General features: G+C 36.5%; 1 protein-coding gene across 1 annotated transcript in view; it reads left to right on the forward strand.

The window, feature by feature from the left end:
* DHX15 (DEAH-box helicase 15) overlaps positions 1–14,415 on the forward strand; it is a 70,022-nt gene extending 55,607 nt beyond the window's left edge. Inside the window, exons 11-14 of the mRNA XM_065405804.1 lie at positions 3,023–3,145; positions 7,388–7,578; positions 12,512–12,681; positions 13,857–14,415. Of these exons, the coding sequence (XP_065261876.1) occupies positions 3,023–3,145; positions 7,388–7,578; positions 12,512–12,681; positions 13,857–13,974 (602 nt within the window). The 3' untranslated portion in view covers positions 13,975–14,415. The remainder of the gene's footprint in view (positions 1–3,022; positions 3,146–7,387; positions 7,579–12,511; positions 12,682–13,856) is intronic.
* Positions 14,416–15,686: the final 1,271 nt, after the last annotated feature.

Raw genomic sequence — 15,686 nt, forward strand, 5'->3', positions numbered from 1 at the left:
TTCCCAAGTTTTCAAAGTAAAAGGGAAAGTCAAAAAGGGTAGTGACATATTATTGCAAAAATGGAAAAGGAAATTTCATTCTATAACACATTTAATGGATATGTCTGCGCAGCTATATTTTGCTGCTGCAAAACATGAATGTTAGTATGCCGTAGCAGAGCTGCTTGTCAAGTAATGTGTCTTCTGAGGGAAAAAAAACAAGAAGTCAAGTGGGTTCCATGTTTAAATCCCCAATTATATAGAACGATTGACTTTATGCTCAGTCTTAACAAGATGACAGCAAGTTTTAGTCCATTGTGGTGATGAGGATATTAATATTGGTTCTTACCATTTACAGACTTGTTTACAATACAATTTTACTTCTGATCCTTCTTGAAATGGTTCAAGCTTAATGTAGATGATTAGAAAAATGTTTTGGCTAAGTGTAAAATTTTGCTTTAGTTTAGTCTTGCAGCGTATTAATGATGTGAAAGTTTTGTAAGAACAAGCTAAAATGTTTGCAGAGTTTTTTGACTGTTCAGACTCAGAGCAGATGGGCAGGGCAGAATCTAATCATTTTAAACTAAATTGTAGCCTTATTTGCGGAGGTGGTGGTAGGTTGGTGCCTGCCTTTTCTGTCACTTTTTCCTTTCCCCTTCCTACCCACCCCAAAAGTTATATTAAGGAGAGAGAGTCAGGCAAATAAACTTTTGAATTTAATATTTTGCCTTTTGTTTTCTACTGAGTATGTTAGGGGTTATCTAGATGAATAGTACACAGCAATCTGGGGTGTAACTCTACAGGACACTAGCATGTTACACACTTAACTGTCTGTGTGGTCCCTGCTACCATACAATAGAAGTTTCTTAGGGGACATTGACCTGCTGCTATTTCAAAGCTGAGGGCACCTAGGAAACTTCTAGTGGGAGATAGTGGGGTCCACACAGAGAGTTAGCATGTGGCATGTATTGCGCTGTAGATTTACACCCCAGCTTGTTGTGCACTATCTGTTTGTCTAGACAAGACGCCTTTTTTTTTTTTTTTCTTCTATATATCTTTCTCCCCTCCAAGCCTACATTTAATAATATCACCACCATCTATTGGGATAAATAATAATATATAGAAAGCTGGCCGCTTAGGGTGGTCTCTTTCTTGGATGTAGTTAAACTACTGTTTGTTAAAACCAAAAATCTCAAAAAGTTCTACAAGGCAAACAGCTGGGCTGGTGACAACATGTTGCAGAAAGCACCTGTAGGAGCTGTCCAGAATCAATTCAGAGATTAGCTGTTTGGATTAAATGGAAGAACTAAATACCGAAAAGGAGGAAGGGATAGCAAAATTATTGAACACAATAGCAAATAAGTTAGTTAAACCTTCATACAATAAGTTCCTTTTACAAAAGGCTGTTTTGAGGAGTGTGAAGGCTTATTTAAACTAGGTAAAGCGAGGGCATTGCATATTATTCATCCTTAACTCACTGTTTTGAATACTTTGTAGCACTTGCTAAATTGCAGGCTTCTGGAAAACTCTGCCACATCTAGGAAAAACAGTGAGTCAGTGGAGTGACAGCATAATTAAGAATTTGTTTTTATTAGCTCAAGTTAGACTTACCTTTTAAAAATTTTTTTAATTTCCTTTATTTTCAAATATGGGACTTTAAAGATGTGGGGTTGTGGAAGAAACATCTTCATTTACATTGTATTTGATCCATTGGTCTTTCAGATTTGTTACCATGTGAATTGAAGAGTAAGGTTCTTCCACTAACATTGCTGTTACAATGTCCATCTTTTATTGGAATTTCATGCAGTATTCAACTTGTACAGTATAGCTGGTCTTTAAATGTAGCATTTACTAGCTTTTATGAGAGATACAAATCAAAAGGTCCTTGTCTGTGTTACAGACAAATGATATCTAGAATAGTGTTTCTAATTAGGTTTGTGGGCTTTAGTTGTGAAAAAGTGCAAAACGTCCCAAGTGACTGGAAAAATAAAGAACATAGGCCTTCAGGGCTCTCCTTTCAGCATGTTTCATAGCATTAAATTAACTTAGACACATACAAAACCTTATGATGCTGTCTACTTAAAGAAAAACCAAACTCTGTGTTTTTTTTTTTTTAAATGAGGTGAAGACCTTGTATAACAACTTCCAACCTCATGAATTAAGATTAGAGTTGCAAACCTATCAAAATGGGGTGGCTGCTTATAAAATGTTGACAGACCATAGAACTAAGTGATGCTGCAGTAAATATTTGTGCACTTAAATTGTCCATTCGTCTGTTAGATTTTTGGCACTTAATTGCTGGTTTTGAATTAAAAGTCAAAGCATGCTTTAGGGATAAAATCATGTGTATAAGAGAAACTGAGGATAGGCAGAATTCATCAACTTCAGAGTGGGAGTTTTATTTCAAATAGTGCCAAAGGGCGGTTTAACCTTCCACCACTACCGCTAACATCATGACTTGGACTTCTTGATACTTTCTCATTCACATAAGTTTCTGTGCACCAGTGCTGATAGCAATACCTACTGGAGATGACAGAATACATATAAGGTTGAAATTACCTAGCAGCAGACTAGTAGTAAAGTTTCACCAGCTGCACTAGTGCAATATAGTTTGAAAACTCGCTTCTGCACTTCTGTCCATACAGAGCCTCTCCGAAAAAAACTTCCTCTTAGACATTTATTGTCACTTTGATACTGGTGTGTGGTACAGCTATCAGCACTGGGTCTTGAACTAAGATCTGTTGAGCCTTCTAGTATATTTAGGCAATCTTGATGGCCTTCAGAATAGAGATTTTGATGCCTACATATAGTTCTAGTCAAAATAATCAGGTACTCTGTAGCTTTGAAACCCTCTTGTCTTACAGATGTGGTTAGGTGTTGATGTACCAAATCAAGGTAGTAAACAGTCCAAGATGCAGTTGGAGGCCATCCTGCCCTGCCCTATGCTCTGTGAACTGACCTAGCTAGGCCTTGTTCCTCTATCTGTGAATGCGTGACTCATCGATATGGGCGTTTGTGTTGGGCCCATACCAACCTTGTTTAGTCCCACAGTGTTTTGTTCGCCCCACGGAAGCCAAGAAAGCAGCAGATGAAGCCAAGATGAGGTTTGCCCACATAGATGGAGATCATTTGACCTTGCTGAATGTCTACCATGCTTTCAAACAAAGTAAGTGTAAACATAAGCATTTATATAATATGCATTAACTCTTAATATTACCATCCTCTATGCCTGGTGTCAAGTGTGAATTAAGGGATCCTATTTCAAAGTACCAGTTCGTTATATAACACAGTATTTTTAAATACATTTTTTAAATAAATGTTATCACGCGAGGAAAAATTGGCATATTTTTAACAATACTATCTCTCTTACCTTTGAACCAGGAAGTAATCTCATTTATCTGGAAGACTGACTTATTAAGACCTGAACTCATGTCTGCTGCCCAGTTGTATGTTCTTACTACCAGTTCCCCTCCTGCTTCTGCTAGATCTGCTCCCTGGGTTTCCTCTGTGCCTTTCTGAATTGGCTTAGGCACTGAGTTTTTCAGGTGGCAGATGCAGATAGTCTAAGAAGCTATTTTAAGACTATTTTAGAGTTTTATAAAATGTTGGGGTTGTTTCTGATGTTTCTTTTACCTGTAAAATTAGATGCCATCGTTATCACAAGTCCACCTATTGAGCTGAGAGGGAGAGAGAATAAAACCTTTACATGTAAAATCCCTTTAAGAGAGACTTGAAATAGCACATCTGTATCCCTCAAAAAAAAAATTTGTTTTAAAGTTGGGTATCTTGGTCTGTCCCAGGTCTTGAGGTGAGTGCTGGGTAGCTTTGGACAGGCATATGAAGGAATCTACCCTTTCCAGGCATATGAAATATTAGGCGTAGAAAACCTGAATTTTGCTTGCCTTGGGCAGAGGGTAATGTCTCCGGGGAGTTTTGAGGAGGGGATATTTCAGATTTTGGGGGAGGAGAGGAGCATTTCTGGGACCAGGTTGATTGGGGGGAAAAGGCTGGTTAGGGGGCTGGAATGTTGGAATAAGTCTCAAGGAGATTAATTGTTGGAAGAGCATAGGTGACATGTCTATAGTGAATGGTAAGTTTATCACATGGCTCTGTAATTTATCACATGGATATCACTTGTACATATACGGTTTGTATGTGTATATACAAACACAGTGTCCTCTCCTCCAAAACCATCACTCATTTTGTTCAAAAATATTTTGGCAGTTTGAGCAAGATCAAAATGACAGAGAGAACTGCTTATCTTCACCTATCTGTCTTCTTGAAAAATAACTATAAAAGTGGGATCCTGGGTTCCAGTATTTTTCATCAATGATTTCCATGTCAAATTTGCTTTGTTTATAAGTGAAAAGATTACACCAATTGCCAAGAAAGCTTAACCTGGAGTTTAACAATCCAGCTGTATTTTTACATAATCAGTAAAAGGAAAAAAAAAATAAAGAAAAAAATGTTGAACTCAAGACTTGGCTGGCAGCTTTGGTGTATGATGCAAAATTGAATCCAGTTTACTCTTCCATAACCTTATTGCAGCACTAACAGGAGTAAAAACTGTAGGTTTTTAAAGTTAAACTTGTATGTAGAATAAAAATGCTATTATTACCTGATTGCTTTTTGACTATAACCACATGTGACGCTCCAGTAGCAAGAGAGAGTGTCAATCTTTTTTGATAAAGAGCCTACAGATGTCTTCAGATCTTCACTTTGAGCAGTAGTTAAGAGGCTTCTGTGAAAATTCACTATTAGTTTTGGAGAGCCTTGCACTGGTGCCACCTTTATGCTGTCTGCTCTTTATATTGAAGACTTGAGGCTCCAGGATTCTCCATGTGCCTTTTATGGACACTTAATTTGAACATTTTTTGGAAGCCTGCAAGTGAAGGAAGTGCTTGACTTGGAGGGTGAAAACAATGCTCCTTATGAAAATTCGATTTAGAACTCTGCCGAAAGTGATAGCAGCTTTCAGTCCTCACTTAGCATCAAAATAATATTTATTGGTGGTGGTGTGTTGGATCCTAGGTCGATCTTGTTTGGGATCCAGCGGTTGTGGCAAATACCTTAGTGTTAGTACACCTGTTTTTGCCCCCAAAGGAGAGTCGTGTGCTGTTATAGATACAGTTTTTCCTCCTAAACCACTGTCCCTTTAAAAATACAAGTACAAGTACTCTGGTGAAGCATACGTTCAGTAATGATTAAAGGAAAACTGACTAGACAGTACATTTACAACAAGGGGCTGTGGTGATGTGTTCAGTTTGAGTAAAATGCCACTCTATGCACGTGGAAATATCTGGGGAACCAGTTATTGCTTAATTTCACTGTGTTCCTATGGTACCTTATTTTGAGGTGGGAGGCTGGAAACTGCAACTGGATATTCTTTTGTACAGGACATTATAAAACTCCTGTTAAGTTCAGTGAAGGGGATAAAGATTAAATGGCATGCAGTTGAGATTTTCTCTCCAGTGTTTGGTTTAATAACTTTAAATTACTCTAGGGCTAGTTTGTACTGTTCATTCTACCAAAAAGCCTCTACATTAATCCTTTGTTTGTAAGGTGTCTTATGAGAGGAAAGTATAATCTATTTTTAATAGTTATAACATCTTGGCTTCGACAAAATAACTTGACAGCTTCCTCAATAAGAAATTTATCTTTTTTTGCTAGTCTGAAAATACCGAAAACTTACTCAGAAAACAAGTACCTTAAATCTTGCACAACTTTGTACATTTCACCTGTTTGTTTATACTTAAGTGAAGGATCACTTCTCTAAATGTTCAGGACAATGTCCTTTAAGAATGAAGTGATCCTACAATCTAATTTCACACAGCATATATAAAGTATTCATGAACATGGAAGACCTATTTTAACAAATAATATATAGTAATAATACATTAAGACAAAAGAGGTAGTTCTGCTCTACTTGGCACTGGTGAGGCCTCAGCTGTGTGGTTACCGCACATCAAAAAAGATGTGGACAAATTGGAGAGTCTCCAGATGAGAACAACAAAAATTATATGTTCAGAGAATATGACTTATGAGGAAAGGTTTAAGAAAACCAACAACCTGGGCATGTTTAGTCTTGAGAAAAGAAGACAGGTAGGGACCTGACAGGTCTTCAGATATGTTAAGGGCTGTTTATAAAGAGGACGTCCCTGGCCACTGGAGATAGGATAAGAAGTAATCTGCAGCAAGGGAGATGTCAGTTAGGTGTTAGGAAAACTTTCTAATTTAAGGATAGTTTCAGTACTGGAACAAGCTTCCAAGGGAGGTTGTGGAATTTCTGTCTTTGGAGGCTTTTAAGAACAGATTAGACAAACACCTGTCAGGGATGGTCTTAGATATACATGGTCCTGCCTCAGGCAGGGGGCTGGGCTAGATGTCCTTTTGAGCTCCTTTCCAGCTCTGCATATCGATGATTACTAATCTGACAAAAGCAGCATTACTTAAAGCCACAAAGGTGATTTCAAGTGCATCATTTGAAGATAAACTGGCATGGCAGAGCTACATAAGAATGAAACACATTTCTAAGGTAGTTCCGGTATTGTCTAAATGTTTCTGATTTTTGTTATTGAAGGGAACTGATGCTGTGTTTAATGTTATCACCCTTCTTTAAACTCGCTGAAATGAGCTAATGTTACAATGTCTCGATAGAACCACCATTTCCGAACAGTAAAAGGAGTAAAGTGTGAGCGTACCCATGGTAGGCAACTAGTCTGGATAATCTAGAGCACTAGAAGTATGGAATTCTGGAGATGTTACTGTGATAGGCTGTGACCAGCCACTTATGTCTGCTTTCATTTTCCCTTCAAAAGGCAGAAAACACTTAACCTACCACTCCTCTAAGGTAGCTAAAGCATGCTTCTACTGCTCTTTAAAGATGAAAAAGCTCTATAAAAGGGCTTAATATTTAAGGAGGTTTTATTATTTTTATTCATTTGATTTAGTTGATGTATCAATGCAATATAGTTGTACTAGTCTCTCATGCGTTCATTACCCATATAAAGTTAGTAAAGATTTCCACATGCTACTTGCAGCCTGTTCATTTTTCCTAGCAGTGTGGGCACTTGTGTTGCATAGTGCCTCTCATCTTAGGAAGAAAGAAATTCATTGGCATAGCATTTCAGCAAGACAATAGTGTTTAAATGTGTATGTGTATTACCGCACACAAAAAATTCTAGGTATTTTCTTTGGTCCTGGCCACACATTTCCTGAGTAGAAGACACTTTAGCCAAGTTATCTAATGTATAAAATCCATTGAAGAGCCTAAGAACTGTTAGCACTTATAAAATATGGATTTTGTTTCTGGTTCATCTGATTGACCATTCAGTTGTTTTATTTATTTGTTTTAATGGGATAAAACATTCAGTTTTGGATGATTCCTGATTTTTTTTTAATATTGCAGATCATGAGTCGGTTCAGTGGTGTTATGACAACTTCATTAACTACAGGTCCCTGATGTCTGCAGACAATGTACGCCAACAGCTGTCACGAATCATGGATAGATTTAATTTGCCTCGTAGAAGTACAGACTTTACAAGCAGAGACTATTATATCAATATAAGAAAGGCTTTGGTTACTGGGTATTTTATGCAGGTATGTGTGTATCTGTATATGAAATGTATAGACTCCTCAGTTTTTGCTGTGTAGATTTTAACTTTATCTTAATTAACTATCACCAGTTTATGCAACTTATATGAATATTACTTATAAAAATGTTTAACCATAATTTATTCAAACCTATTTAGTAGAAGATTTATTGAGTAGGAGTGTGCAATCAACCTGACAAATGATAGTCATCTGAAGAAAACCACACACTTGGAAGAGAAATTGCAGTTAAACTAATCTAATTTTTTCAAAATGTTATTTCTTTAGTCTTTACTAGTTACCTTGTTGAATAGCTGACAATTAATCCCTGGTAAATATTGTAAAAGAAACAAAGCAAAACACAGTCCTAATAAAATGGTCTTTCAAATAAAATGATTTTAAAATGCAAAATAGACCGTGTCTAATCTGACAGAACTACAGAAAATGTATTTCTAGAATTGTTTCTGATATTTGAAGCATGAGAAGGAAACTGCATTACAACTGCCATATTGGATTTCCGATATGAAAGGGGGAAGATCGGGTAGCTGCTTGCTTTAACAAATTTAAAATTAAGTTTTACAGTGGCAATAAGCTTCCATTTGGATAATGGTCTACTGCTTCTAAAATGCAAATGCTCTGAGCATTTTGATTAAAGTATTGACTCATTATTTTAAAATATGTAGGAATTGTTACGCTTGTCACGACCAGTTGTCTATTTAGATCTTCATTGTTGGACAAGATATTGTGCTAAACATTGAGGTTATTCTAATTATCTAATCTGCTCCAACAATTGTCAGCAACTGATTTATAAATACTGATAGCTAAGTATTTAAGCTGAGTCAGTGATTGATCATTTCAGCCTCGACACTTCTGTCAATGATAAACCATGGGTGGAGCACAGACATGTATTCTAATAAATCTAACAGAGTCCCAGGGAAGGAGATAGAAAAATATTGCAAGACTGTCCACCTTGTTCTCAAACTTTTTCCCCCTATGTAGAATGGTGATACGTCCCACAACAGTTAGTTCTCTTGGGAGAGTTATAGCGCTGGCCCCTTTCTGGTTTTTAGTTGTCTACGTTTCTATAATTGTACGCTCTGATGCATGGTGAGGAAAAAATTACTCCAGAATACCACCAGACATAAAATTTGTTAGTATGTATAGTTGGTACTTGCAAGGAAATCAAGCCATATTCACTGTTTAGTTTCTAAAAGAAAATTTTAGCTGATCAGAAAATGGGGGAGAGCTGTATTCTTATGAGAGGACTGCTAAATGGCTACTCAGTAAGCCGGTCTGCCTTTTAGGCCTGGTCCACACTAACCCCCCACTTCGAACTAAGATACGCAACTTCAGCTACGTGAGTAACGTAGCTGAAGTCGAAGTACCTTAGTTCGAACTTACCACGGGTCCAGACGCGGCAGGCAGGCTCCCCCGTCGACTCCGCGTACTTCTTTCGCGGAGCAGGAGTACCGGTGTCGACGGCGAGCACTTCCGGGATCGATCCCAGAAGATCGATTGCTTACCGCCGGACCCGGAGGTAAGTATAGACGTACGCTTAGTGAAAGCGTAGTTTACATGGACTTATTTTGTGCCAGGTTCTTTCTTTTAAAAAGTTACTAACATGTCCTTGGATTTTGTGTATTTTGATGAGAGAAGAGCTCATGTGACTTTGATGTTTTATGTTTGTCTGAATTCACCTTTTAGTGGGTAACTCTTTAACAGTTTAACAGTAGTATTATAATCTTTTTTGTTTTAATGTTATATTAAAATATAAAATATTACTTTAAAGTACCATTAAAATTACATACAAACCAAAAATGAAAATCATGGTTTTCATACTAATGTTATCTCAACCATGGGCTGTCTATTTTAATTATAGTAAACATTTCTCATAAACAGTAATTTATTGAGACAGAAATTTAGAAAACAAACCTGTTTACTCTAAGTGGTTTAAACCAAAACCAATAGCCAAAAGGTCTGCCACAAGCATGCTGTATTAAGTTTCCTATCTGTAAAATAACATGCCTCACAAAGGCATTGAGGCCTGATTATTGATACTGCTTGGAAGTGCACTGATATAAGTTACTAGAGAAGTGCAAAGTTTTAACTAAGAAATAAATGGAAAATACACTGACAAATTTAGTGTTAGTCTTGAGAATTTTCTGACTTTTTATGTAAACATACTTTGTTAATTTTTTCTCATTTTTAAGAGGGAAAAATCTTAAATTCTATATTAGTCAAATTTGAGTGCTGGGGGAAAACAGATCACAAAGAACTAAATTTTCATGCTTAAACAACTCTTTATTAGAGCAGAAAGATTTTTTTTTTTTTAAGTGTAAAAACTGAAATTGCATGGTTTTAGAAATCTTAAGGATGGAGCCAGAATAACTTTATGGGAAGTACTAATCTGTGTTAAAAGTAGGATAAGCTTCCAAAAAGAATGTTAAGGAAACAAACAAAATGGGGAAATAACTGAATTGGAAAAGGGCAAGCAAAGGAAGTAATTGCAAGTATAATTGCACTGTCCCAAAACTTGGAGGATACCTGCATTTTAGTGATGCCTGAGGAGGCAAAGGCAAAACAGACTGAATCGTCTACATAAATCTAAACATTTTATCAAAAATAATTTCAAAAAGATTACTAGCATCAGTGGAGTATTCGAAAATATCGACTAGATAGGTTTTATTGCAGATAGTAGGTTTTTGAATATTGTTACAAAAATGAAGGGGGGGAGGGGAAACCTTGCTGCTGCAAAGGTTTTTGTCCTGGTAAATGCATATGCCTTTACAGTGCTTAACGCATTGATGCCCTGATCCCATTATTATATATTTTATATATAGTGCATTCAAACTATGATTGTCTTGTTGCTCAAGTTATAGTTAATGGCTGTAACTCAAAACCTTTTGTTAAAAAGTAGTATGTGCCAGTTGTCGTCTTTTCCCACTCTACTTCCACTGTCCCTTCAGTGGAACCACTGGCAATCAATATTGGGGAATTAAAAATAGGTAACATATCATATAAAAATTGTTTTTATGCATATGTTTTATTGTATATTTCAAAATCAATCCAGAACTCCTCAAAATAATAGCGTATTACTGTTTCTGGCTATAAGATAAATGACAGGAAAATGGAAGCTATGATACTAAGCATGAGGAAATCAGATGTTGAGATTTTTGTATAAATTTAAATAGTCAAGAGAGATTCGGATACTAAATGTACATGTTATTAATGAGAAAATTTACAGCAAATTATTCCCTACAATAAAATATTTAAATAAATGAGTTGTTCTTCCCTTACCTTTTCTACATATGATAGAAACAGTTAAACAATTGTTCTCCCAGGAATATTTTTGAACCAATATATTCCATTCCCAATCCAGGAAACAAAATCATTATTGTGTGGTCATCCAAACCTGAAATAAAGTAATGGTATATCTGCGAATTTCCTTTGTGTTGAACAAGAGAAGTTAGGTAAAAATTACTAATTCTTTAAAGGACTATTTTAAAAGGGATATTTCAAAATACACCATTGCAAATAATATCCCAGACATTGTAGATAATGCCACAAAAGGTATAAGAGACAAGCACAAAAACATTTAAAAAATATATAAGAATTTCTCTTACTGTGGCATTGGGGAAATATCCTGATTTGCTATAAGTAAGCATAGGTAGTTATTTCTTTCGAATACTTGTGACATAAACCAATAAATATATTTAATCACTATGGTAGCAAAAATGAAAAACAATTGTAGAAATGTGTTTGGTAAGAACAAAAGAATGAAGATAAATGAAATAATTTACTGCCTGTACTAGATTCACAATTCAGGAAAGATGGCCCAAGATGAACTGATTTTAAAAAAATCATTGATATAACTAGCTGTAACTCCATAATCTGGACTGTTTCAACTCTGCTATATTGCCTTTCATTATTTTTCTATCACCCTTTTAATATTTGTGACAAAACAAACAGAATTGTTGACCGTATAAGATGTCTTCAATAAAAAGTTAACTAAAGGGATGATGAATTAGTTTTAGATTAATTCTGTAAATAAAACTACTGATATAAAGATCTCTGAATACTTTACCAAATCCTAATAAATTAAGTATTGCAACAGCTCTGTGATGTAGGCATTATCTCTTCACAGACAGGGAAACTTGGACATGGAGAGGTTAATTGACTTTACCAAGGTCACAGCAAAAGTGTGTTGCTAAACCTGCATCTCTCAGCTCTGAGTCTTATGCCATTAGCACAAGACCATTCTTCCTCCTGTCTTACTGGATCTCCAGCTCTTTTATTGGGCTTATGCGTTTTTCAGATCCAAAGTGTTAGTAGAAACTATATTATTATAGGTCCATTATTATAATCCAAAGTACTGTTGTAGTTGGTATCAAATGAGAATTTAAGACCCAACAATATTGTTCCTTTGTCAGTCCCAGAGGCAGTAGAATGACTAAAGTGCTTGAGTCAGATGTCCTTATTGGACTGATATTGGCTTTGTAAGATATTGCTATTAAAAACTTCTTCCAAAGTTTTCATTTTAAAGAACTATATTTGGTATGCTTTTGTGCTAGTGATCCTCTTCCTGAAGTAAGAACTACTAGTCAGTTTTGTATCACTTTGTTTTTTTGCTCGAATTGCTTATGAATAAGTATACCTTAGCAATTGCCAAAAACACTAGAAATCTTGACAGGCAATATAAATAGTTACTCTTGGCTGGCAAGTATGCAAAGTCCATGTGAGGTTTAGAAAGTTAGGCTTACATACCTTGAAAATACTCATTTCTTTTTCTAAAATAAGACATCTGCTATAGAGTTGTGCCGGCAATAAACACATGAGTAGTTTTAAACAATTTCAAACAGAGTTCACAAAGTAGAAGAGATTTATTTCCTTACATGTAATGAAAAGCTTTTTTTGTTTTGTTTTTGTTTTGTTTTTAATTTAGGTGGCACATTTGGAGCGAACAGGGCATTACTTAACAGTGAAGGACAACCAGGTGGTGCAGTTACATCCTTCCACAGTTCTTGATCACAAACCTGAATGGGTGCTTTATAATGAATTTGTCCTTACAACAAAGAACTACATCCGCACATGTACAGATATTAAGCCAGAATGGTGAGCAAAAACACTTGAACGTTTTCTCTTTTCTAAGAATCTTTTTTTAATCTGATGGTGTTTTCTCAGAATTACCTAAAGCTAGTACTTTTTTTCACAACTGTATATTATAAAACTTTTTTTCCTATCAAATGTTTTGATGGAATAGATGGATTTGTGCACTTACAGGTGACTTGAGCTCCCTTGATCTGTACACATAGCTCCCATACATTAGTGGGGGCTATATATGTGAACAAGGGGTTTTGGCTTCTGTTTCAGATGTTTATATTTGTTAGTAATGAGGAGTCCTGGGATTTGTTTTGAGGACTGAGCAGGAAGGATTTAACATTATGTCACAGACTTCGGGTGAAATCCTGGCCTCATTCAAGTCAATGGCAAAACTCCGATTGTCATCATTCGGCTAGGATTTTTCCCTTGGTGCAAGAACTGTAGTTTCCAGGAGCTAACTTTCTGGTGATAGATGCATGATTGCACAGGCAGGCTGTGCTACATACTTTGCATCTTGATATAGGTTGTCCCTTGTTTCTCTGTGTGTTGTACATATGACTTCATGGTTCTTGGAATCTTAAGTTGTAGAATACAATACTTTTTGGAATTATCTGGTTATGAAGTAATCAAAAACGTTGCAGTATATCATAAAAGGTTTACAACTTCAGTATTATGATTCAATTCAGAATGCTTTTTTGGATTATTTGAATATTAGTGTTTCGCACTTGGGTCAATCAGAACTTAATATTTCTATTTAAAGGCTCAAAAGCTTGTCTCTCTCACCAACAGAAGTTGGTCCAATAAAAAAATATTACCTCACCCGCCTTGTCTCACTAAAAATTAGGTATCTTATTCCTTCTTAAGAATTACTGGGAAATTTTGATCTTTGAAATGGCCACAGCCTTGAGACTAGTGTGAACATGTTTCATAACTTTTGTACTGCTTAAATAAGCATTTAAACTCTGGATATTTTTGTATGTAAAGCCACTTTTCTTTTTGAAAATTCAAAACTGCCTTTGTAATGCTGGACCTAGGAGTCATAAGATGGATCTACACATTTCTAGACAGTACTAAAGAGATGGATAATGTTTAATTATTTTACATAGCTGCTAATTAGGCAAAATGGCTACAGGCTCTATAATGTTAAAACTTGTATATTAGTGACAATTTTTTTCTCTTTTTGGCAGGTTGGTGAAAATTGCCCCTCAATATTATGACATGAGCAATTTCCCACAGTGTGAAGCAAAGAGACAGTTGGATCGCATCATTGCCAAACTTCAGTCCAAGGAATACTCACAGTACTGAATTTATGCTTTGAACTGAAGTTATTCAGAGGACAACTTTAAAAGATGAATGAACTCAGAGTTCAAGTTGTGCTCTTCACTTTGGTTCAGTAATGGCCTTTATTTGAAAGCTTTTAAATTTTTTTTCTTTACAGTAAATATTCCATTCTGATTTCATAAATTAAACATTTATGCCTCCCTTTTGTGTTGACACTGTAGCCCATACTGGAAAAGCTGATCAATGTTTTGCAGTTTATTGAAAGTAGTTCTATATATAACAATGTTATAAGCATTTCTTTAGAAATGGTTGAAAATGCTTCTAAAATGTGATTATCGACCATGGTATGCATGATCGTTGTAATTGTTGACATTCCTTTTAGAAGTTGTGAAATGTTACAACTTGTGCTTATGTAGACACAATCTTCAGCTTCAGTACAGAGGTACTGACTTCAATAAAGTCTATTTATACTAATTTTGTGCCACAGTACTTCAGTATTTTTATTGGTTTTGATCAAAAAATTTGAAGAATCATTCAGTCTCCAATTTTCAGTTAAACTGCTTATTTTGTTGACATCACTTTAGTCTACGGTTTTCAGTGTGTTGCAATTATCTTTGTATCACACTTAGTACGGATAGTGATAAGTGAGATATTATTATATAGTGTCTAACATGAGTTCCCATGCCTAATTCTTTAAATGGCTTAGTGATTTGTTTTAAATGGAAATTCCATGTAATCTTGTTGCAGTTTTGACAGAGCTGTTCCTCTGAACACATTCGTACAGACTAACTTGGTCAGAATTGTAATAATGAGAATGCATCTTGTTAGAGTCTTTATGGCCAGCTGGAAGTTACCCTATTAGGTGGTGGTCAGATAAGGATGATACTACAGTAACTTCTCACTTAACGTTGTAGTTATGTTCCTGAAAAATGCGACTTTAAGCGAAACGATGTTAAGCAAATCCAATTTCCCCATAAGAATTAATGTAAATGGGGGGGGGGGGGGTTAGGTTCCAGGGAATTTTTTTCACCAGACAAAAAACTATGTATTATATAGATATACACATAGTATACATTTTAAACAAACAATTTAATACTGTTCACAGCTATGATGATTGTTAAGCTTGGTTGAGGTGGTGAAGTTAGAGGGTGGAAGAGGGTGCGATATTTCCCAGGGAATGCCTTGCTGCCAAATGATGAACTAGCACTCTGCTGAGCCCTGAAAGGTTAACACGTTGTTAATGTAGCCTCTCACACAAGGCAGCAGGAATGGAGGGGAGGGGAGATAGCATAGCAGACAGAGACAGACACACACCTTGTGTGTGGGAGAGAGCGAGAAATGCACACTGCCCCTTTTAAATAAGCTGACCCACTCTTAACTGCTTTGTCTTGGATCAGGAAGTTCAGACAGCAGCTGCTGCCCCAGACTCTCTCTGTCTGTGTCTCTCTCTGTGTCCCCACCCTGCTCTATATGGAGAAGAAGGGGTAAGTGGGGTGTAGGGGGAGGGAGACACCCTGACATTAGTGCCCCTCCCCCCCCCCACAGCAAGCAGGAGGCTCGGGGAGCAGCTCCAAGGCAGAGGGCAGGAGCTCATGGCAGTGGGGGGAGGGATAGCTCCAATTGCTAGCCTGCTGGGCGGCTGCAGCATAGGAAACTTAAGGGAGCGGGGAGCTGATAGGGGGGCTGCCGGTCCACCCTGGTTCCAAGCCCCCACCAGCTAGCTGCAACAGGCTGCT

Source organism: Emys orbicularis, chromosome 5 (assembly GCF_028017835.1).
Source record: "Emys orbicularis isolate rEmyOrb1 chromosome 5, rEmyOrb1.hap1, whole genome shotgun sequence".
NCBI lineage: Eukaryota > Metazoa > Chordata > Testudines > Emydidae > Emys > Emys orbicularis.